Source organism: Lampetra fluviatilis, chromosome 44 (assembly GCF_964198595.1).
Source record: "Lampetra fluviatilis chromosome 44, kcLamFluv1.1, whole genome shotgun sequence".
In the NCBI taxonomy this organism is placed as follows: Eukaryota; Metazoa; Chordata; class Hyperoartia; order Petromyzontiformes; family Petromyzontidae; genus Lampetra; species Lampetra fluviatilis.
The window spans coordinates 4,608,617-4,633,789 of NC_136318.1; the positions used below are offsets into that span (position 1 = coordinate 4,608,617).

The 25,173-nt window shown below is 48.1% G+C and overlaps 1 protein-coding gene across 3 annotated transcripts in view; it reads left to right on the plus strand.

The window, feature by feature from the left end:
* The window catches only part of LOC144947297 (serine/threonine-protein kinase A-Raf-like), a 37,950-nt gene extending 13,463 nt beyond the window's left edge, over positions 1 to 24,487 (plus strand). For all 3 annotated transcript variants that reach the window (XM_078876529.1, XM_078876528.1, XM_078876530.1), the window contains exons 3-18: positions 3,103 to 3,290; positions 5,566 to 5,669; positions 6,715 to 6,817; positions 8,029 to 8,177; positions 8,947 to 9,060; positions 10,059 to 10,212; positions 11,145 to 11,181; positions 12,156 to 12,277; positions 12,761 to 12,887; positions 13,986 to 14,070; positions 14,563 to 14,739; positions 16,485 to 16,531; positions 17,311 to 17,429; positions 18,399 to 18,527; positions 19,615 to 19,749; positions 20,680 to 24,487. In XM_078876529.1, the coding sequence (XP_078732655.1) occupies positions 3,103 to 3,290; positions 5,566 to 5,669; positions 6,715 to 6,817; positions 8,029 to 8,177; positions 8,947 to 9,060; positions 10,059 to 10,212; positions 11,145 to 11,181; positions 12,156 to 12,277; positions 12,761 to 12,887; positions 13,986 to 14,070; positions 14,563 to 14,739; positions 16,485 to 16,531; positions 17,311 to 17,429; positions 18,399 to 18,527; positions 19,615 to 19,749; positions 20,680 to 20,832 (1,943 nt within the window). In that variant the 3' untranslated portion in view covers positions 20,833 to 24,487. The remainder of the gene's footprint in view (positions 1 to 3,102; positions 3,291 to 5,565; positions 5,670 to 6,714; positions 6,818 to 8,028; positions 8,178 to 8,946; positions 9,061 to 10,058; positions 10,213 to 11,144; positions 11,182 to 12,155; positions 12,278 to 12,760; positions 12,888 to 13,985; positions 14,071 to 14,562; positions 14,740 to 16,484; positions 16,532 to 17,310; positions 17,430 to 18,398; positions 18,528 to 19,614; positions 19,750 to 20,679) is intronic.
* Positions 24,488 to 25,173: the final 686 nt, after the last annotated feature.

Genomic DNA, 25,173 nt, shown 5'->3' on the forward strand with positions numbered 1-25,173 from the left:
ATGACCACAAAGATCCCCGTGTAGATGTATTGACTGTTGGGGCATGTGCTTTTCGTGAGCACCTATTATGGCCAGTGCACTGCAGCGTTGTGTGGCCAGTACTCTGCTGCTGTGTTGATGTTTACACACTGAAAGTCATTTTTATTTTAGGCTAAGTTGACTTAGGGGTGGCCAATGACTTAGGTTATTGGGTTCATAGTGCAGTGTGGAAACCACTAAACCACCGCTCCATCCTCATACATACACACATGCTCACATGGGTGTGCAGTAACCATGTAACTGTGTAATTTTTTTTATCACAATTCAGTATTTGAACTCACTGTATGTTCATTGAATTGTGCGCTTAATAATTGAGATATTTAGAAAATATATATATGCCAGCTATGCTAATGTTACATTTAGGCTTAATGAGTAAACAAAACTGTACAAACCAAAGAGAAACAAATATAATACATATTAGACAGAAACTATTTTTTATTCATGAATTGAATCTTGACTCTGAATCTCCAGGAAGGGATAAATTATTATGGGTCTTGTCAGAAGGCACTCACAAATATTACATGCACGCGTTTGTTTACTCTTTAACAAAGACAATGACCCCCTGTATAGCCTTAACAGACTTGTCACACCTATGAAGGATGGCATGGCACACAGGGGGGTGGGATGCCAGCACCACACCTGGGTGCCTTTGTCTCCCTCTGGCGATGTTTACACATTACACAAAGTCCGTATTTGAGGCTGAGTCGACCTAGGGGACGCCCAGGACTGGTTCAGATATTCGTCACCGATTGGGAGCGAAGTTTTTACTCGGGTCACCAGGTTCATAGCTCAGCATGCTAACGATTGCACTCCTGCCGTTTAACATGCACATACATACATACATGCACTCGTGCGCACACGCATGCACGTGGACACACGCTGGAGTACACATATAGCACATAGGTGCACATGGACAAGTACAGGCACGCACACAATTAAGCTGACGTTAAACGGTACAATTCAATTCGATGTGAATTAACATGGCCTCTAAATGCAACCGCTTCTCAACGTGCTGCACAGAAACAGTGGTCACATTTATGTTGCAGAGAGAAAGAAACAGTCATAAGTAGAGGGAAAAAATGCCTGGACCTGACTAGGGGTAGTTCTCCTGCACACGTAACTATTTGCATTTTTCAAATGTTGCGCAGTGCTTCGTGATTAACAATGCAACCTTGTTGCCTCTGTTTTGCAACACATTTACTCACTACTGAGCCGTTAAACAGCCTGTGTGTAAATTTGAGGCCAGGGAGGCCTGACCACCTTCCCTCCCTTCTCGCCTGGGCAGCCCTGCCTGGGCAGCTTGCACAGGAAATCTAGACAAGGAAAGGCATTTTGCCTGCTCGGCCTGTGGATTAAAACAAATCTATCCATGTGTTTTACACAATTACAATACAATATGTATTGTATAGCATGTTAATATGACCGCATCTCAAGGCACTACAGAAATCGTGGGCATATTTATGATCTAGATCAAGGCATGCGAGTCCACAACTGTCTTTGTGATTATGTGGGTCTCTACATTAGTAGATGGGTTTATATATTAATCTGTGGGTCTCCTTGTGTGTCTGGGTATATGTGATTCTAGGTATATGTGATTCTAGGGATCTCTGTGAAACTATGGGTCCCTAAATAAATGTATGGTATGTGAGTATATGGGTCTCTGTTTGAGTATATGACATAACATATATTTACGTAATGTATGAATGTGATTACATCCAAAATGATATACGTAAACAATTGGCATATTTATTTTCTAGAAACACAGTCATAAGAAGATGAAACAAAGGATGTTCTTAAGATTGGACTTGAACAGATGTAGGGGGTCAACAGCATGGATGGCTGGAGGAAGGGATCTCCATATTGTCGGTGTAATAGAGGAGAATGAATGAGAAATATGTATGTTGAACTTCTTTCGCACCGTACGTAGGCAACCGTGCTAATCAAAGGTGCGGGGAAGGACAACAAACTTAACACAAAAAGCTGTTCTCAAGAAATGAGCTTTCAACCTACGTTTAAAAGTGCATAGCTCCAGTGGCTTCTTAATATTGGAAGGAAAAGTGTTCCACACGACCACAGAGGTGCATCTGAAAGCACGCGATGTGGTGACCCTCTGTTTGATGGCTAGAAAAAAAAGTAAATAATGCGCAATAAGAAAATGACAGGAAAATAACGGAGTCGTTTATCCAGTTATATTGTGTCAGACATCTTGCTGTTGCATGTATAAGCAAGTTAGGAAAGTTAAGTGTTAGCATCACTAATGCGTGCATGCACGATTGTATATGCACGTAGACACGTTCCATTATTACAAGTTTGGGCTTGGATTCGAAAGTGGAATTCTGATGTGATGCAAGTGATGCGTGTCACGAATACTTACTGCGAAAGTGAATTTACGAATAATCGATTGAACGTGAGTGAGCATGCGTAGACACGCACACAATCACACGAGTGCGCAAGCAGGTACACGCAAGCATGTCTGGGTACACAGGCATGTACACGCAATTGTATACAGGTACACACGGGTATAGACACGAAAGAGAAAGACACAAGCAAGCATTCACATGCATTCTTGGGCACATAGGCATATGCGCAGGCATGTGCATAGGTACAAACATTTGTATGCAAGTATACACATGTTCGAAATGTAAAGACATGTGCATTGAAAGCATGGCTACACGGTACGCTTTTTTTTTATTGAGATTTCATGATTCTGTTGCGGAATTGGTTCTTTATTGTATATTGTTTGCATTTCCTCTACCTCATTTGTTACATTGGGATATCGTTCACGTGTAATTGAATAATCTGTTCTCACGTTATGTTTAGAATTTGTTTCAATTGATGAATTGCCCAATTATTTCACTCATGGTAAACTGAACTATCACTCACACAGGCACACACTGACACATAGGAGCACACACATGCACACTTGGTAAGACATGCAAGCAATCCCACTTACGCACTCTCACACAAAGAGATTTGTTTTCTTCATTAAAGCAAAGCTCCACCGCCGCGCTGCCGTTGATTCTTTCACTTCATCTGTTTCTCGTTTGATGTTGTGGCTGGCAGGTGGAGGGGGCGGGACTGTGATGCTGGCTCCTCCCACACCACCACCACCACCTCCTCCACCGCCATCGACGGCGCACGCAGCGCTGTCAGGGAGAATGAACGGCGCCCAGGACGGGGCTCACGCCGAGCCGACCCGCTCCGGCACCACACTCGTGCGCGTCTCCCTGCCCAACAAGCAGCGCACCGTGGTGAGTACGGCGCCACCGTGGGCGCCAGCTCATGTCTGTCTGTAGCGATCTTTATTCTACGCTGCACCTCATATGCCGAAAAACACATTAGCAGTTGTATATGTAGTGACATAGAACGGTCACTACTGTGTCGGCCTGTACGAAGGCTGGGGGCCCCAAGGGGGGTGCCTGGGGGGTCACGTGGTGGAGGGATCCGGACCTTCCCAGAGGTGGGGGAAGTGAGGCGTGTCCTGGGAAGGGAGGCGTGGCCTGAAGAGAGCCAGCCACGCCGGGGCGGAGCCAGCCACGCGAAAGCAGATATAAGCGTGGTGTGAACGCAGAGCGAGGCTGTTGTACTGTACTCCGAAGTGAAGACATCATCGGTCGTCAAGTCCCGAGTCGTCGTCCTGGGCCAGGCAGGCCGTTGCCTGCCTGGTCCAGTCTGTGTCGCGTTCCAGAGTGTTAGTGAGTTGAGGAAGGTGGTCACCACCTCATGTACAGCGTTATGTTACTTACCGTTTAATAAATAGTGTTGCCTCCAAACTGCGTGTGTGTGCACCTAATTCGAACCCATTACATATATAAGCACACTTTGTATCATCATCATCAGCCATAATCTGTCCACCGTTGGATTAAGGCCTCTCCAAGCCATAGCCATTTATCAAGATCCTCGCGATGTGACAAACCACCGAGCACCCACACATGAGCTGATTACATTGCTCCATTTCCACGGTGGGCGTACTCTCCGGCATGTTCTCTCCATCGCCTACCACTGTCGTTAGTCGTGTCCATCGACCGTCATCCCTTACAGCGACGCATCTTGCCTAAGATGACTTACTTTTCTTAACACCCAAATTGATGTTTCTATTTTACGTCCACTGATTCTTATTTTTTTCATTCTCTCCCAGTCTAATTCCCAGCATGCACATATCCATGCTTACTTTGTGCATCTTCTTGTGCGTGTCCATTTTTCTGATTTATACTTAATAGCAGGCAATGGCGGAGCCAGGATTTTCAGGTAGGGGGGGCAACCCCTCCAGCAATGAAAAATGATAGGTGTTGTTAGTAAGTAAGGACTTGTCCCTTGCTTTTTATTCGATGCGTGTGCGGCGATGGTGTAGCCATCGATCGAGGGTCGAATTCGAACCGTGTGTGATCGGCATCACGCTCGCTGAAGGTGTTGATGCCTTCAGGGAAGTTGTGTACTGTATACGCAACTGCGCACAATTGTGTGAGTCACTTATAACTGCTTTGCCGTTACTTATTGCCAATTATGGACTCGGACTATTGTCCTATCATCCCATAGAGTCCCTGGCACGTAATAATATGCTACACAGTGGCAGTGGGGGTTGCAAAATGTTGATGTATTACTAATAAACCCCAATGATCCGATCGAAATCCCTAATTTAGATCGATCATTTGGGGGCATGTGCCACCCCACCTCCCCCCACTGGCTCCGCCAGTGATTGTAGGTACTATTGTTGATCAAAAACTCTTCGTCAGGCATGTTGTTATGTTGCTTTACATGTTCCAGTTCGCATAACACGTAGGTTTTCCAAACCAGTAATGTGATTCATAATATATTTTTCGATGAGGCCACTTAATGATCATGCCACATAGCCAAACTAATTACATTTTTGCATGCACAAGCTTTTAAGGTGCCAGGCATTATTGTTTCAGCTCACCGGTAAGTATAAGAACAATCCTCACAACCAAAGTTAGCATGTGAATTGGATGTTTTGCTTGAAACTGCATCAGGCATCTTGAGGACAAGACCCCAGGAAGTCAGAATATCGGGTGGTGGAGAGTCTCACGACAAGGCCGTAATTATAATATATATTGGGGGGGACACATCCCCCCCCCATATTAAAATATGCAAAAAATATCCCCCCCAATTTATTGCTATAAAATAGATGTCTGTTTATATGATTGTGGTTATGGTTGTACTTTACTAATCTCTAATCTCTGCCATTACATATAATGAAACACTATTAGACATTATTGGAAAAAATAAATAAGAAGTCCATCCCATGTGTTAGTGAATTTTTGAATACTTTAGGCAGGAAATGGCAGGAAATTAGCTTTTCAAATTTAGATTTTTTTTTTCTGGAGGGGGACCCCGCAGACCCCCTGGAAGATTTGGTCCCCCCCAAAGTTGACTCAATGGCTACGGTCTTGTCTCACGACATAAATTTGGCCAGATCCATTACGTATCCTTACCATAAAAAATGTATTAATTGTTATAAAAATCGGTCTTTTTGATGCTCAACGTTTGTGCTTTGTGCATTGCTCGTAGGTTCCTGCTCGTAGCGGGGTGACCGTGAAGGACAGCCTCATGAAGGCGCTCACGATTCGTGGCCTCACCACGCACTGTTGCGGCGTCTACAGGGTGAATGAACGGTACGGAAGGGCGCCGCGCTCACCGCTCTCCCCAGTCCATTCGCTCACCCCTCTACCCGCTGCACCGCTCACTCACCGGTCAACGCTTCGATTAATTTCCTGAAGAATCTTCCGGCACGTAGGGCCAAAATGTCAGACACTGGTGCCATACAACACATCAGTACAACCCAGAAGCACGTCGGAGAGCTGCACAGCACGATGATGAAATCCTAAAACTAAACTTTTTATTTACCTGGTCAGGCCCACTGAGCTATGTAGCTCTTGTTTAGAAGCGACCTGGCCACAAATGATAGCTCAATGAAGTGGCTCGTCATGTAGAAATTGACAGCCTAGTCAAATATTCTAAATGCATGTTTGTAAATGTGGAGAGAAAAACCAGAGGACCCGGAGAAAAAGCCACACGACCACAGGGAGAGAGAACATGCAAACTCCAGATATACAGGCGTCGGGGTTGGGATCGAACCTACGACCTCCTGTATACTAGCGAGTAGTTAACATCTCGCCATCGTGGGGCCCCTATGCAATGGTGTGATTAAAAATAAGTTACTGGGGTCTTACCCATTGTGATCTTCATTGAGTTATTTCCGGGATAACGTCTCAATCCTACCTGTGGCTCATCAGAATCTCAGTCGGTGTAAAATGAACACAGTTTGTAAAGACTAAGGAGAGATGGGTGTTTTGTACAGCACTGAAAAGTGCTGTGACACAGACTGCGATAAAATTTGTCAACTTTACAACAACAACGGTATCTAGAAGAAGAAAGGAAGCTATGGTGCGCTATATTGACATCAATGTCAACACCTCCTGATGACCTCTTTAGTTTTGATCACGTGTGTGTCTGTACCTGGTGCGATGCGAAAACATCGTCACTCGGGAGACGAGGGCGGACGGGTGTGGGGGCTGGCCATCCTCGTATCCTGTGCCGGCCTTAATAGGTGCTTGCTAACAGCACTTGCCCCAGCACTCTGTTAAGGCTATACACGGGATTTTTTTGTGTATGTCCGTGTGTGTCTTTTCTTGCTTGTAATCACTTTTGTGCCCGCAGTGGGAAGGAGATGATCGATTGGAACATGGACGTGTCATGGTTCATCGGGGACGAGCTTTCGGTGGAAATTTTGGACAACGTGCTTCTCACCACACACAACTTTGTGAGTCGCTCACGGCATCGCACACGGCACAACGCGGCACAACGCAGCGGGTGTACAGGCCCCCCCCTCATCTCTCCCGGCACTAGCTTCCCGTTCCTGACCCAATAGTTGCAACACTTCCCGGTTCCTGTTTTGTGGCGGTGCAGCGAGAGAAGTTGGCACAGTGGCAGCGTGGTTTTCGGCTGAAGGGCTCCGCTCGATCCGGGAAGAGGACTGCAGTCTTGGGTGTTGAGACCATCGCTCGTTCTTGCACCCCCCCCTCCCCAACCTGTGATTGACGTAATCGTCTCTGCGCGTGGCTGACGCACTGACTAAATCTGCATGTTTGGTTCTGAGACAGAACTGAGTGATAGATGACCAGGCTTGTATTTATTCTTCATTCCCCATGAGTCGAATAATTACCAGGATTGAGGTTTTACCATTCGATGTTTTGGGAAAAAAAAATGTTGCCCCAATTTACTGTCTCATTTGTGTTGTCTTCATCTTTCATTCATCCCCGTTCTCATTTTCTCATTAAAGTCAAGTTTGAATATCATGTACGAAGAATGATGCAAGGATTGAATTGTGTGATGAGTTGTTTTCGAGTGTAATGGTTAGCACAGTGGAATTGCAATGCAGAGGTTGCCGGTTCGATCTCCTGGCGACACTTGAAACGATGGGAAAGTTTCGAAGAGCTCCCACCACTTTCCATCCAGCAGGATAAATGGGTTAAAATTGGCAACTTGTCAATCGACTCTGGTGATTATCACGGTTAGCTACGTACGGTGCAAAATAAGTTGTATATGCATACATGGTAAAGTTTAGGTATTCACACCTCTTCCAAGAAGTCGACTCAGCATGAAAGAGTCGGCCAGTAAATCTTCTAGATGACTTGTAGAGATCCATCTCGTAGAGACCCTTCCACTAGCAGTGACACGAGCAATCAATTTCAAGGCTGCACTTTTACCTTTTGTGTGTATATTTTGCGCCGATGTTACATTCGAGATAATCAAACAATTGACCAATTATGTCCGATGCCAAAAAACCATGAAAATAAACGCGAGGCAATCTTGAGTCAAATTGCGACTCATGTATCTTGATGAGTAATTGAAAAGCACACCCACCCTGGGTGGAGGGCGTGGGGTGGTGAATCATTGCACGTTTACCGAGTGGTGCCTGACCGCCGGATCCCGCCCTTGTCCCCTGCACGTTCTTCGCGAATCCCTCAACAGGTGCGCAAGACGTTCCTGTCCCTGGTTTACTGCGATTTCTGCCTGCGTTTCCTCTTCAATGGCTTCCGCTGCCAAACGTGCGGGTACAAGTTCCACGAGCGCTGCAGCACGGAGGTGCCCATGGTCTGCATCAACCTCCACCAGCTCAAGTGCGTGCGGCGCCGGCCCCTGTAGCGTCACCTTGTTGAACCGGGGGAGTTGTACGAAAAACTCGAGAGAGTGCCGGCGTGAGGCGGTCAGGGTTAAACAAACGTAGTGTGAATGTTAAACCGCTTGACGGAATGATGAACGATACTTTCCGCTGTTGTCCAACATGCCTTCCGCTCTAGCTGTCATTCCCAATATATGTTATAGAAGGCTACAGAGACGCCCATTGCTTAATTGTACTCATGTTTACATTCTTGTCCATGTTTTGACTGTAAGAATCTACAAGGGGAGGGGGGCTATTTTTTCAGAAGTGGGGGGTTCGGCCAATGTTCAGGAAATGTGGCAGATGCCGCTGGGTTTCCAGTTGGTATAGGCTCAGAGCTTCTGCAAACACAATGAGGTCCAATAAGCGCAGCACAGCAACATTTCACAAAATGTATTATGCGCTTCCGTGGTGGATTGTGGGCATATTTTAACATAATTCACAAGCCTTTGTGCCTCCACTGCTGAATGAGACAGTATACGTTAACTAAATGAATTATCCTATATAACTTTGTACACTACTGGATGGTGGTTAGTCACTAATAAACCAAACAAATAATAATCCGGCCGAAGAGCCCGTTGTCTATTGAAACAGAATGTTGTGTTTTACTTTATAATTTCATAACACTGGACCTCCACCACGACAGCACATGTCATGTGTTTAGTTAATTCAATGTAAAAATGTGCTCTCTAACTCTCGCCCAACCCGTCCCGATTCACTTGTTGTAGAAACCGAATCCAGCCGGACATGCGGGACCTGACGTGGTGTGATCACCCGAGCCCCATCTCACCGGGCTACTTAAGCCGCCCGCCGATGTCTGCCATGCCGGCATCGAGCCACGGGTAACGCCGCTCACATGAGCATCAGGGACATGGCTCCCCTGCTCCACACCACTTTGAATTGTTTTATTTTTATAACAATATTTTACCGGCAAAATTGCTTGAGATGAAACTTCTTATACTAATAGGGTTTTCCCCTTTTTCTGGCAACAAAACTGACACCTTTTGCAAGGAATCATGCTTACATTAACCACAATACTTGCAGTCAAATGCAAACAAAAAACAATGCTCTGATAATTTATGCATTGTCTTTGAAACTGATTGGTCCACACCAGAGACAGCTTTTTTTAGATGGCTTCCGCTGCCAAATGTGCGTCATCTGGTCGAATACCATATGAGACTAGGCTCTAAAGAAAGCTGTCTCTGGTGTGGACCAATCAGTTTCAAAGACAATGCATAAATTATCATAGTATTGTTTTTTGTTTGCATTTGACTGCAAGTATTGTGGTTAATGTAAGCATGATTCCTTGCAAAAGGTGTCAGTTTTGTTGCCAGAAAAAAGGGGAAAACCCTATTAGTATGAGAGCGGGTCTTCATGCCTGACTCCTCAAGAGCTTGGGAAACATGGAGTGAATTTCAGAGAAGTTCCTGGGCAATGAGCAACAGTGGAACAGTTGTTCACGTATATGTTTCCATTGCTTGTCGTGGAGTATCCTTGACTATCCATGTGCGCACAAGCTATCCGCAGCATTCATTTAATTTGCTGATGCGGTTTATGTCCATTATATAATGTCGCCATGAGTGCTTGTGAAGCCAGGATGCCCAACCAGTGGCTCGACTGTGAGGCTCATTATTTTATATTGCTCTTGTTTATTAATTCCTCACCGAGTCTCAAGGCTTTTTTCCAGGAGGGTCTTGCTCTGTTTTTCTTGTAGGAGGCGACGACGGTTGCTTTGCATTTCTTAAATAAGTAATTTCCGGGTAATTTTGCAGACAATGGGCCTGCTCTTGCGAATTATGTCACGATGGTGAAGATGACCTCGGCCTGTCGTTCCCGTCAGGTCGCCCGACATGCGGCCGAGCTCGCACGCGTTCCCGTTCCCTCCGCTGCTCGTGGAGGTCGGGGGGTCGCTGGGCTCTCGCGAGCGCTCCACGTCCACACCCAATGTGCACATCCCGAGCACCACGACGCCTGTGGATGCCTCACTCATAGAGGTGAGGTCACGTGCGCGTGTGTGTGCGCGTGCTTGCCAGTCGTAGGGGGCACAGGTGCTGCATAAGTACAGTCATCTCAGTCGACCCATGGCACCTGGGTCTGCCCCGTGACGACCTGCCAACAGGCATTCGACACTTCACGTGGCCTTCACATGCACATAACCTGGTACAAGCGCCATGGTGACGTCACCGCCACTTAGTGGCGAATGGCTGTTGTTCTTGCTTGCCAGTCGTGGAGAGCGGTAGTCCAGTGGTTTAGCGGACTGCACTACAAAATTGGTGATACGAGTTCGATTCCCACTCACTTTTAACATCAGTGACGAGTATCTTAACTGGTCCTGGGCCTCCTCTAGGTCGACTTGAACTTATACGAGAACCTGGCGAATTGTGTGAAAATAACCACAGGTAGACATGCATCTGGGTGTGGTGCTGGCCACTCGCCCCTTCGTGTGCCGTGCTAACCTTCATCGGTGCTCCCTAACAGCACTTGCCCTGATTAAGGCAATAGGGGGGGGGGGTCTTTGTCTTGTTGTGCCCGTCGTATCATCATTAAACGTGATCAATGAAGGCCCTCCCCAAGTACATTGCAGTATGAAACATGGTAAGCGGAACCAGTTGTTGGAATAGAATTCGCTGACTTGTTTACGAGATTTCAACACAAATGAAATACCGCAAAGATGCCCATATCAGGCTGTGTTTGATGCTGCCATGCAATGTCAGCATTAATAGGTGCTTGCTAACAGCACCCACCTTAATAATGTATATGGTTATACAGGGGAATGTTTGTGTGTCTGAGTTGAGCGCGCACTATTCTGTATCACACTTGTGCATGCGCGTCTGTATGTCTATAGTTAACCATAGGCAATTTGTCAATTGCCTGTGGTTGAAATTTGTGAATTAATTAATTGTTGTTCTTATCAATTCCTTTTCAGAGTCTCTTGAAAAGTTCATCCTCCCACCAATCAGGAGGTAAAACTGCCTAAACAACGGCCAACTCACCAATGTATTTCAGAAGTAAAAAAATTATTTTCAATAGTGATGGAGCTGTAGTGACGACTCATTGTGTATGCAAGTTCCGCCGTTGGTCGTGAATTGTCCGACGATTTTTAAGTGTGGTTTTGATGAATTTTGAAGGTGTTTATTTAGCGAAAAGTTTTCTTTAGCTTTATAGGTTAATCTGTATTAAATGTCGCCGCGTGAAATTGGCTGATGGCACTGGGAGCCAAACTAAAGCATCTTAACGAGATGAGGTTTAGACGATTTGGTTGCAGATGAGTGGTTCTCTATTGGATAAGAGGAGAGCTCATTAGCAGAGGTGAAGGTCTTTGGCAGACGTGCTCTGGTTTCTGTAAAGAAATCAAACTGGACTGTATCAAATGAGACGACGGTTATATTTAAAATGAGGCCTCTGTTTTGGATGAGATGCAGGTTCGCTGTCAGATGTGATAATGGTTCTGGAATAGTTGATGAGGGCTTTATATTTGATGACGAGTGTTCGCTAATGAGGCAAGGGTCCTGAAGCACTTATTGACAGAGACGAAGATTTTCTCTTGGATGAGATGAGGGTGATATTGATGAGACTATTGATTCTATATAATTTTAAATGAAGTTTTTTTTATCGGATGAGCATGAGGGCTCTGTATTCGATGAGCGTGAGGGTTCTACATCAGATATTACTATTGGGTCTGTATGTGATGAGGATAGGGTTCTGTATCGGATGAGACGAGTGTTTTGTATTAGTTGTGATGAGGGGCCTTTATCAGGTGGCTAATAGTGGCCGGTAGATTAATGGCATCTTCATCGTAAATCACATTCTTGTACAAAATCGGAAAAGTCGACTTGAATGACCCATTTGCGGTCTCGTTGATAAATAACTCATCGCGGCTGTAATGCTGTTATAAATACAAAACACAATGTGACATGAGAACGTCTCACCGGTGCAGGGAGCCACACGGGCGCCAGCCCTCCCGCCAGCCAGTCGGGTGTTGTGGGGCGGTCAAAAGGGCAAAGGTCGCCCGTCACGCGGGAAAAGAAACTCCCGTCGTCCGACGACAAGCGTCTGACGGTGAGGATGACAACGCGCTCGCTCGCCTACCCTCTCGTCCCTTTGTTCACTCTCCCTTGCCTGCTCACCTGCTCTTGCACTTGCTCATCCGTGGGCTTATTCGCGTGCAAGCCCTGTTGCCGACTTGCTCACTTATTTGGTATCTCCCTTGTCTTGCTCACTTTTTCACTCGCTCACTGCTCCTGTACGTGCTCACATGCTCACTTGCTCACTCCCATGCATTCATTTTCGTATTCGCTTGCTTGCCCAATTGGTTGCTTGCCTGCTTATTTACTCATTCTCTCATTCACGAACACATGAATACACTTGCTTACCTACTCAGTCAGTCGTTTTTTTTGCTTACTCAATCGGTTTCTCACTCGCTTGTTCACACACGTGCTTGTTCATTCATCCAGTCATTCGCTCACTTTCTCGTTCAATGTGATCACATCACACTTCTCCGTCGATCGCTCTCATAACAACGTAACTTTCCCCGGCCTCTAGAAAGGCGAGGGTATTGGTGGCAACCGAGACTCGAGCTACTACTGGGAGGTTAAGGAGGAGGAGGTGACGCTGGTGAAACGGATCGGCTCCGGTTCGTTTGGAACCGTCTACAAGGGCAAGTGGCACGGTACGTTCCAGCTGCCCAATGCTGCTACAGCCCGTGACTTCATCATCCTTGCCAGTCGCCGCCCTGTGGAAATTTGGCCAAAGGGGAACTCTCTCTTCATCACAGAGCATTCTTAGCACAAGGTTACACAAAGAGATGTTTCTTTTTAAAGGAAGATGCAACTAAATAAGCTATTCTCCTTAATTAAATGTGGGTGCTGACCCATGGTAAGCCATCCTTACTTAATCTGCCTCGTGTCACTGACACATCAAGTAACCCAAATGCTTCCTCTTGTCCACAGTCTTGACCCATCACCTAGCTCTTTACACGTAAAGCCTGTCGATGCTAAAGCATTCTGCAGCGTTTCACAAGACAACGTATCGCAAAGTTGATGGGGAAGGGCTGCCCCCTATTGCGTAACTCAGGGGTCACTTGATAGGATCACAGAGGTGGCTCTCATATCTGCTTCAGCAGGCCGTTATCCAACAGAAGAGCTGCACTGCTTGGCAAGATTTCTCAATGGATTTCTCGTTTCATGAGAGGATGCCAGGAGTAAAATTTAGATAAATCTAGGTTGAAAACTATTTCTTTCGAACTGCTTTTTGTTTTTAGTTTTTTTGTCCTTCCCCCACATCTCCGATTAGCACAGTTGGCTATGTACGGTGCGAAAGAAGCTCAACATACATACATACATTTGGGGAAAAAATAGAGAGCTGTGCAACATGGTTACGGCGACACTGCGGTAGTCATATTCTTGGTTCTTTCAGTAAAGTCACGTAGAAGGGAAATAATAAAATAAAAAAATATGAAACAATAAAATTCTCACGACGTTTCGACTGCAACACAAGCAATCATCATCACACCAATCATCATCACACCTGATGATGATTGCTTGTGTTGCAGTCGAAACGTCGTGAGAATTGTATTGTTTTATATTTGTATTATTTTATTATTTCCCTTCTACGTTACTTTACCGAAAGAACCAAGAATATGAATCCCTGCAGTCACAAAAGCTTTAAATCAAAATACTGTGGTAGTTTTTAATGCGTCGCTGATACTCGAGCGCGACGGTGTCAGACGTTGATGTCGTCAACATCGATGTTGCGTGCGATGGCGCAGGCGACGTGGCCGTGAAGATTCTGAAGGTGACGGGGCCCACGCCGCAGCAGCTCGAGGCCTTCAAGAACGAGGTGGCTGTGCTGAGGTGAGTGCCGTTGCTGCCCTGCCCTGCCATTTGCTGCCCTCCTCTGCCCTTACCATTCCCTTCACACGTCTGGTGCACTCAATCTCCTCAAGTCATCAAGTCGGCATGAGCAGACGGGGTCGGGCATTGATCCATTGTTCTCATGCTTCCGATTGTTATCCTGAGCTTCCCCACATACTCCCTTTCAATTTCTCATGCTAAACGATGCCTCCTTGTGCTTTGCTGCACTTCCCCCACGTCTGCAATGCTCCCTCATTCTCCCTCACTCTTCTTCATCCTCTCTAATTTCCAATGCCCCCCTCACTTTTTCACCATCCCTCACACTCCCCCCCTCCCCCGCTCCTCTCCACTGTCTCTCACTCTCCTCAACTCACCTACACTTTTTCCTCACTCTCCCTTTTTCTCTCCCTCGCTCTTCCCCTGCACTCGCCATGCCCTCCACTCACCTTTATCTCACTCCTCTCCTCGTGGGTGTGTTTGCTGGCCCCGCAGGAAGACGCGGCACGTGAACATCCTGCTGTTCATGGGCTACATGACGCAGCCGCGCCTCGCCATCATCACGCAGTGGTGCGAGGGTTCCAGCCTCTACCGCCACCTGCACGTGGCCGACACCAAGTTCGAGATGTACCAGCTCATCGACATCGGCAAGCAGACGGCGCAGGGCATGGAGTGAGCACGCGTGCACAAATACATGGGCGCGCACACGCACACACACACACGTGTGTGTCAATGAACATGCCAGCAGGCAAACAATCGAACAAAAGAAAACAAAGGATCGAAGATATGCATAGGTGTACGTGCGTGCATGCACACGCTAACGCCAAATGTACACACGGCAACACGTGCAAACGCGTGCATTGGCGCATGCGCACGCACGCACATGTGTGTACACTGTCACTCGCACGTACACACACGAGCACACGCTCATGTATGCACACACGCTCGCCAACACAGGGTTAGGAGGAGTAGAAGTGCCTAGTTGGCTAGTTGTGTGTAGAGTGAGGGTCAGTGAGAGGCCTGGTACGAGTTGGTTACATGTAGGCTTGGTAGTAATAGTTCCTTGCTAATTCTAGTGTCTGGTTGGCAAGAGCTATTTGTAGTTCCTGGTTGGTGGGTTTGTTAGGGGTAGGGCTTGATGTTTGAATGGCGATTGTGCTCTTCCCCCCAATCTGCCTGCCCCTCCTCTGCTTTGCCACGTTCGACTTTTTTTTAGACTTGGCCGCCTTCGTCTTTGTTGTTCATTGCGCCACCTCACGCTGCTGTCAGCGCCCTCTAGTGAAAACATATTGCCTGTCGACTGTCGTTGACAATTAGGATTTCCAAAAATTACATTTTATTGACTAAGATCAGATCTCGACAAAATTGTTAAAACAAAGCGCTTTGGCTATTCCCTTGTCATTGATAGAGACATTGGTGAATTCTATTTTTTATACTTATGTTTGGACAAAAAGCGACATTTGACAGCAACATGTAGATCAGGCCATTTGTGGTAAAACACATTCCTGCGGAGGGAGCTGGTAGAAACGTTGGGTTGCTCGGTCAATGGCCAGGGTCAACGGTGGCGTGGTGTATTCCGCAAATATGCCCGACTGAGGGCGGGCACAAGTCGGCGTGAATAGGTTAAACGTTGAGTTTTATAAGGGCACCACGGGGTGACCAGCCCCTCCCCACCCAGCCCCACCCTGCCCACCCAGCCCCTCCCCACCCTCCCCACCCAGCCCCTCCCCACCCTCCCCTCTCCACCCAGCCCCACCCTTCCCATTTTTGGATGCACGACGGACGGACTGACACTATAATCCCCTGTGGGCTGGTGTAACCAGGAGGTTCCTACCAGTATAATCCCAGGGATTATGTCTGGTAAGGGATTAAGTTTTAGGTCATAGGAGCTTTGTTTAGGGTGACATGCTGAAGTGATTTGTTAAGGGTTTAGAGTTCAGAGTTATGGCTCGAGCATTATGAATTGAGCAATAGATGGTTTTGTTCGAATTTAATGTAACAATTTGGGGTGAGCGATGAATTTATCATCGTTGCATGCTAGTTATTAGTAGTGTCATGTGTTTGGGACAGCGAGCAGAAGGCTCGGTTGTAATCGATGCGAGTTGAAGAATAATTTTACATGCCTTAATAGGGATGTGGCCGCTTCAGCACAAAACACTGCTCCTCTGAAAAATAGTACTGGAGCCCCACTTGGTTGCGTAAGCAACCCTAACCCCACCCTTATCCATCCCTTCTGGCTCGTGCCCTGTCATGTCGTACCTATTAACAGACCCATTGCTGTGCCCCCTGGGCCCCTGCACTAATACCATTTGACGGCCGCAGCAGTAATTTTCCACGTTTCACATTGTAGTGTTCGTCAAAGCTACGGGATGCTGCTGACTTTTGACCTTTTATATTTTGTCCCCTCTCGACGACAGCTACCTGCACGCCAAGAATATCATCCATCGAGACCTCAAGTCCAACAGTATCCTCTAAGCAAGCCACTGGCAACTGCCTTGTTGTTGTTTTTGTTAATGTTTCCCCAGCTCCCTGAGGGTGCCATGGGACTCATTGATGCTGCCATGGCTGCCACGGCCGTCCCTGCGGCTCGTTGTTGTTCATTTTTAGCGCCCGTGGTTGGGTCTCCGATTGTTTCTGGCGGTGCCAGCTGTTGTCTTTGTGCCGGTAGTTGTTTTGTAATAGTTATTGTTTGTGCTGGTGGTTGTTTTTATTGTAGTTGTTGACAGAATCATAATTCCATATAATTTGCAGTTGACGGAAACATGTCTTAAAGCATAACCTTCTTAGGTGTGTTCACTGAGAGGAGATTCATTTGACGACGATGATAATGATGATCATGATTGTGCCTTAAAGAAAAGGTTTTAAACGAATGGCTTGATGGATCAGATATGTGGATATGACAAAATAAATTTGAACTAAAACTGAAAAGTGCACAAAGAAGCCTAGAAAGCTGGACAGGCAGACAAGTGATGGAACGTGCCCGGAAGGACGTCCAGCGTGTCGATGGAACGGTGAAATTATATTGTGTTCAGGTGTTGGGTGGATCGCGGGCTCATGCAGGATGGTCACAACATGGGCAGGCCTACGTGCAGCGGTGGAATGGTCATGGTTAATGATGATATTGGTGACGATGCTTTGCTTTTCTTTAAGTCTTGGTTCTGTCACCTTTTGTCTGTGGCGGCTGCGTCTTGGTTGCCCCGCGCCCGTTCCGCCGGCTGTCTTGCCTTGACACGAGCGCGTCAGACATCTTCCTGCACGAGGCACTGACGGTGAAGATCGGTGATTTTGGCCTGGCTACCGTCAAGTCGCGCTGGAGCGGCTCCCACCAGCTGGAGCAGCCGTCCGGCTCCATCCTCTGGATGGTGCGGCTCCCCCCCCCTCCACCCTCATCGGCTTCACCTCCCTCACCTCTCTCATCATCTCTCTCACCTCGTTCCACTAATCCATTTGTGGTGCAATTCTGTGCTCCCATGTCTACGCTGCATACCTTTAATGACTCGCACTGGCTGGCGTGGTGAAGTGCGGTCAGTCCGTTACGACCCGCATGGTGTGCAGAGGCCCTCATCCAGCAGTGGATTGACAAAGGGCTGTACTGCACAAGTGCGTGTCATTATCGAAGTTCTTGTGATTGATCGATGATTCAACACTCGGTGACTCACTCGATTCACTCGCTCACCAGCGGTCAGTGGCGTCCTTTGTCACTCTTCTTTCGTTACTACTATGGCCACTGTTGCTGTTAACTTAACTTATTCATTGTGCCATCCGCGTTGAGGACTTGGTCTTCCAAATCGACTGTTTCGTTTCGTCTACACTGTGTTCAAACCCCACGACATTGCAGGTCACAAAAACACAACCACTGACCCACCCACACAAAGACAAAGATCCCCCATGTAGCCTTAATTGACTGCAAGTGCTGTTAGTGAGCATCTATGAAGGCCGGCACGGCACACGAAGGGGTGGGTGGCCAACATCATGCCTGGCCCCCTTTGTCTCCCAAGTAGTGATGTTTACACCGCACCAGGTACTAATTCGAGGCTGAGTCGACCTAGGGGAGGCCCAGGACCGGTTCAGATAATCGTCACTGGTGTTGGTAGCCTTGAGCGGGAATTGAACTCGGGTCGCTGGGTTTGTAGCACAGCGCGCTAACCGCTACACTACCGCTTCCCACACCCACCCACACACATACTCACCCACTCACCACACTGCAGGTCACAACACTTCTGTTTCTGCTACTTCCGTCACACTGATATTTATCTAGAATTCGCTCCCATCGTCTCCTTTCATTTGTTATAAACCTGAGTTTGTGTGTGCATGCGCGTGTGTGCGGGCAGGCGCCGGAGGTAATACGCATGCAGGACAATCCTTACACGTTCCAGTCTGACGTCTACGGCTTTGGCATCGTCCTGTTCGAGCTCATGACGGGGCGACTACCGTACTCCAACATCAGCAACCGCGACCAGGTGCCGCCGCCCTCGCCCACCCTTTGCTCAATAACTGATTGCTTTGTCCTACGTGAATCCATCGCTCATCCGTTGCACTTGATGCTGCTCGTGCTTGCCAGTTAAAGTGTTTGCACCTCGCTTATTCGTCGCCTGCCCAAGACACGTGTCGCACGTGTGCCACTCATTCCCCCTCGTTCCTCTTGTCACTTGCCTACCATCACTCGCCAGTCACAAGTGTCTGTCATCCTCCACATCACTCATCAGTCACTTGCCTATCTCTCATCAGCAACTTGTGTCACTCTTTTCTCATTCCTTGACCATCGTGTTACCCCTCGCTCGTAGTCACATCACCCATTTGTCAATCACCTTTTGCCCGGTCATCGGTTGATTATCACCCGTGTGCCACTCATCTCTCCATCGCTCATCCGTCACTCGCCCATCACTCACTTTGCACTCGTCTATCGGTCAACTGCTCTTCACGTGTCGGTTGTCCATCAGGTAGCCGTTGCTCATGTTCCGTTCATCCCTTTGCAGTTGCTCTTCCCACTTTTTTGCCCATGACTGCTGCCCCCTCACGCTTTGGCCCCCCCTTCGTTGTGCGCGTCCATGTGTGTTTTGCACCAAGTGTGCGCGTGCCTCGCGGGTTTATATTGGTCGCTGTCGCTGCCTGCAAGGAAACGTATTATTCATAACATTACGTATTCCCCTGCGGGCAAGGGAGCCCGTAGCACATAGAGCGCTTTGAGACGACACTGAGTGCGTGCCCCTGCCACCCATGTCCCCTAGGACCTGCTTACACAGAATTCCCTTCTTCTCTGCACTCAGGCCGGAGAGGGCTTTTGACCACATGAATAAATGTTACAGATTAAGGGCCATTGCCTGAAACGCCACCTAATATTTAGAATGTTATTTTTAATCTGAAGTAATTGGAAAATGTGTTGAATTCGTAGTTATTTTCCTTAATCGTGTTCAGATGACGTTATATTCGTCTTTTTTTCTGTTGGAGCTCATTCAAGTGTCATCTTGAAACTTTACGTTCCTTTTGCGCCGATTTCTTTCCTGAAATGAGCGTTTGCCCGCGCGTGCGTGTCTGCATATGTTTCAGATCATCTTCATGGTGGGCCGGGGCTACCTGTCCCCCGACCTGGGTGAGACGTACGGGAACTGCCCCAGAGCGATGAAACGCCTCATTGTCGACTGCATCAAGAAGAAGAGGGAGGAACGGCCACTCTTTCCACAGGTCGGGTCTCCCGTTCCCACCACCGCTCCTCAACATTGCCCCTCACTACTGCCCCTCACTACCGCCCCTCACTACCGCCCCTCACTACCGCCCCTCACCACCGCCCCTCACTACCGCCCCTCACCACCGCCCCTCACCACCGCCCCTCACCACCGCCCCTCACCACCGCCCCTCACTACCGCCCCTCACCACCGCCCCTCACCACCGCCCCTCACCACCGCCCCTCACCACCGCCCCTCACCACCGCCCCTCACCACCGCCCCTCACCACCGCCCCTCACCACCGCCCCTCACCACCGCCCCTCGTTACCGCCCCTCGTCACTGGCCCTCAATACTGCCCCTCATTACCACCCCTCGCCAACGCCTCTCAGCAGCGTCCCTCAACACCGCCCCTGACTACTGCCCCTCATTACTGCCCCTCATTACCACCTCTCTCCGGCGACACGGAGCGTATTGTGTCATAAATGAACCCGCCTCGTACAGATGGGCAGGCAATGATTCATCCCCCTCCTGCCCCCTCCACCAAGGGATTAGATTGTCCAACATTGGAGTCACTGTACCATTAAATTTGCCGATTATTTTGTCGTTTCCTTTCTCTTTGTCTCATAAAAAACGCATAATAAATAAACACAATCTCAAACCGATTAATACAATGTAAAATGAACCGAAACAATTTACACTTTGATTTATAGCATGTATAGACTTGGCAGAGTTGGGGGGCGGGGGGTGGTGGGTGGCATTTAAGGAAAGGCGAGGTGAATACTGCACATTTGCATTAATGTGTTTGTGCACATCCATGTGTGTACTTGTGCTCTTGCATTTGTGCGTGCGTGCAAGCATACAACCACGTAGAAACACGCGTCTGCTTTTCCGTGTGCGCCTTTTGCTCACTCGTGTTGGCACGCGCGTGTGTGCTATCCCCCCGTGCAGATCCTGTCGTCCATCGAGCTGCTGGAGAAGTCCCTGCCCAAAATTCACCGCAGCGCCTCGGAGCCGTCGCTGCACCGTGTCGGCATCCAGCCAGACGAGGCCCGGCTTTATGCCTCCAACTCGCCCAAGTTCCTCATCACCACTCGTGCTTAGAGACAGGGACCCATGCCCTCGCGCGCTAGGCTCCACGCTCGGCTCCGAGCTTGGCTCCACTTGTGCGCGTGTGCGTTGCCCCCAAACACACAGGACTAGCCGCGCAGCCTGGAATCAATCTCGGCTCCTCTCTCTGCCCATCACACGTGTGTGGTGTTTCTCACACACACACACAAGCAAGCTCAGCCCGGAGCCTCTCGAAAACACGCTTGGCTCCACTCTCTGCGTGTGTGCATGTGTGTCTGTTGCACGTCTTGTGTGTTCGTGCATGCGCGCGCACTATCACGCGCGCACTCTGTTGTGCTGCAGTGTGCGTGCAAGTGTGTTTGTTATGTGTGTGTGTCCGGTTTGACTGTACCCTCGTGTGAATATTCCCTTTGGTCCTCTAGCATTGGCGTTAGTCCCCCTGACGCTGGCACATGAGCGTTGGCATTATCCCTCTGGCGATAGGCTACTGTTCTTGCTGGATTGCTAGCATTGGCATGGAACTTCTGGTATTGCTTTCAGGACACGCGTGCTATTGTAGGCTATTAACACATGTTAGGCAGCTAGCATTGGTCCCTAGAAAATTTCCTTTAGGCCGCTGGCATTGAATTGCAAGTATTACATGGCTACCAACATCACCTTTAGTTCATTAGCATTGCCTCTTGGCCTCTGGCATTGGTGTTGGGTCACTAGACCTCGGCTCCAGGGCACGAATGTTGGCTTTACACTGCTGTGCGTGGCATCACTGTCAAAACAGGGCAAGCCCCCTTGCCTTAAGTATGTGTTTATCTGAACTAAATCTTTTTAAATATTTCCCTAACCTCCCCGCACTCCCTTACTGCATATAGGCACATTCATGAAATCTGCAAGATGCGTAGGTGGATTATAAATTATTATGACTTATTATTATTTTGAAATTAATAATTAGTATATATTATACGCATAACATCACGATCAACGTTTCTCACGTTCACCCGTCGGCCAATGTAATTAATTTGCTTTGCGTGGTGTATATATAGAGGTGGGTGTGCGATACCGCGCGCGATGGAGAAGGGGACTGGTTAAGTGTAAGGGGAGGAAGAGGCCCTGAGGCTGTGTACGCCACTGTCTCCATCTTCTTACTGTCGCGTGTCTTAACAAGCAACCTCGCTCGCGTTCTCCCTTCGGCTCAACGCACCTGTGCGCGGGGAGGCACGGACACACAATGCTCGTACACAACCCTTTCCAAAGATGCCTGCAACCCCGTGCCTCCCTTTCTCGTTGACCCCTTTATCCACAATCGGTGCTTTAATTCCACGCAAGGTTAGCTGGCTGCCTGAGGTGTGCTTACCGTGGAGTGGGATGGTAAGACATTAAGTGATTAAAGGTTAAGAGAGATGGCAGTAGGTGACGGCCAAAATTGCGGCAGTGGAAGAAAAATTTAAACAAAAGAATTCTGCGAGAGCGTTGCTGCTGCTGCGAGATTGGCGCACCGGTTGCTCCTGCGATTTGCGATACTGCGGCCATTTTAACGGGATTTCCCCCGTGCTGCCGTAGGAGGGGCTTAACTTATGATGTTTTCAACCTTTTCTAAAAACAAAAGGAAACGGAGGGGAGTGGTCAACTGTCTTGGCAGAAAACCGCATCACCCAAAAAATTCATTTTTTTTCTTATTTTGTACAACGGGGAGCTGACATTTCTTAGATTTTTCTGTGTCCCTTTCTGCGTGTGTTCCTTGGTACAACGGTACTCGTGGTTGTATAGGTGGGCATGTGTACAAATTAAATGAGCATTAGCGTATGGGGAAGCTGGTGCCGACTTAATGCAGGTAGAAAAGATAATCGGCTCTGGCCCTGCGCTTAAGCTTTTTGCGTGTTTAAAAAAAAATAATCAAGCAACAAAATCCTTTGAGAGTAATTTGTCTGAAAGTAAATATGAACGTTTAAAAGAACTTAAGTGATTGAATAATTATGGAATAAATGCTGTAAATATTTAAGCTTTTACATATCATTTAGGGTTTTAGTTTCACTCTTGAATAAGATGGCCTTGTAAAGGTATATATTAAAGGTGAACAAGAGCGGTTATTTTTGTAAGCTTTTCAGCAATAATGCAGCAAAAACGAAGCGACAAACAGTGCATCTTAAAATGCGTCGCAAACCGCAAAACAAATATGTTGCAGATACATTTTACGTTGATTTGTCTGACTTGGTCATGTGAGCAGCGCATCGCCATCTCATTTTGGGATTTAAGCAAAACCCATGGATATCACGCTGGATTTGCCATCCAGAAATCGCCGATTCGATTAAATCTCCTGGCGTGGCAGTTGAAACGGTGGGCGAGTTTATTAAATCTGCACCCCCTCCGTCCGCCCCAGCATTCTCTCCAACGGGTTAATCGCAGTTGATCGGTAAGGTCACGTGTGGTGGGTGTGCTCCCACCTCTTCCAGCGTGGAAGAGTAGACCAAAAACACCTTCTAGAGGGGGCTCTAGAGCTGCCAGCGGTGACCATGAGCAAGCAATTGCACAGCTGCGCCTTTACCGCTGTGATAGAGGACGAACGGTTCCCAGCCCCTGCCAGTTGCTGCTAGTGGTCACTCGTCTAGAGATAATGGCTCTGTTGCTGGTGGCTTGCAAACATGTGCTGGGCAGTCACTGTGCGAGGTGAGCTTTCTCTGGTTAAATTATACAGCGTGTGGGCTTCGCTTTTGGCCACCGATTCGTATTCACGACGAGAGCATTCAGGATCCTGCCTTTTATCCTTCGACAAGCAGCTAAGATCGCAGTCAGGGGGCCCATGGTTAGACTCCGGCCACAAGTCGCTCAGTCTTGCCAAGTTCAGGGGCGGGCATAGGGTTATATTCTGGGCTCGACACAAACCTAGTGCGCGATGCTGTTTCGTGTTAGAATGTGTAGGCGTCTGTGCGCGACGAGAAGCTGACGTGGATGAAGAAGCCGATTTCAGTCTCGTGTTGTTGCACTGAAAGGTGGTGAGGTCGGGGTCAGGTTTGTGCCTGAAGCTTGGCCAGAGGTTCTGGGATTTTTTTGTTAAAGGGACTTCACTCCCCCTCCATGCTGTCCGTGTCCCCAAACAAATCGTAGTTTGAAAAAAAAAAGCCTTCGATCATTCAACACAGCACTTGAATTTAATGTTGGTGAGTTACACATTGCTTCCTTTCGGAAGCAATCTACACATATCAGGGCATGGAAGGCAGGGATTTCAGGTCCGCCGATTTCAGTCGGAACCATTTGCCAAGCTTCTGGCGCCTGACCCAATTTTGTTGCCAAGCATTAAAATGATAGATGTACAACGCAAGCGCCGTTCGTCGCTTTGCCACGTGGTCGGAGCGTCACGTCACGGCGCCGTCTTTTTTTGCAAACCTCGAGAGCCGCTCGTTGCGCGTCTCCGCCACCCAATGTCGCCTTATTTAAAAAACCAAAACGTGGCTGCGACAGTTTTTTTTATCGTGGAGCCGCAGGCACGGGGGGGGGTAAAGGGAGTGGGAGGCATGTTGACATTTTGGCATTCAGCAGCTGACAGATGTTGGCTTTAATAATAATAAATTGTCTTTCAGCAGCTCAACAGCACCTTAATGTGGGGTGGGTCGTCGTGTCCCTTTAAAGAGGGCCCGTGTCGAATTTTGTATGCTGATGAGCTGCGTGCGAATGGAGTGCTCTACCAAAAAAAAAACAACTCCCAACCGTCTCGGCGTTAGATTCTAATTGGGATTCGAGTGGTGGTGTCGTGGCCTGCGTCACCACCACGCTCGTCACAGTTTTGACAGGCCAGACCCCGGCCAGCGGGCTGTTTCTGCCAAATTGAGCGAGAACTCAATTTCCAAATGGATGTTGTTGCATCGCTTGGGATTGTTTCGCTAAGCTGGCTTAGCCATGGCACTGCTGAGCATAATTTGGCGCATTTGTGCATAGAGCGCCTTTATTATAAGCAGACACTGCAATGTAAAGAGCATTGGCGTAAGCCGTGCCAAATCAACAGACTGCTCACCCCGGACATTTTAACGGAGAGGCAGTTTCACAAAATTTGTGGAAGCTAAACCGCATTTTGAGTAGGCATGTAATGATACGCCCCCCCTCCCACTGCAACCCCATGATTGGCAGAAATTTCAAGATGCGCGTTCACGATTTGATTGGAGAATCAAGTGTTATGTTGTAACTGCTGTTGCCGTGGTGTAATGGTGAGCAACACTGAACTTGAAATCAATGAGGTCGCCGGTTCAATTCCATTTCGTGCCACAGCGCTTGAAGCAACAATCGGGCAAGTTTATACTGGTAGGAACCTCCTGGTTACACCAGCCCACAGGGGATTATTCTGTCCGTCCGTCGTGCATCCAAAAATGGGAGGGGTGGGGCTGGGTGGAG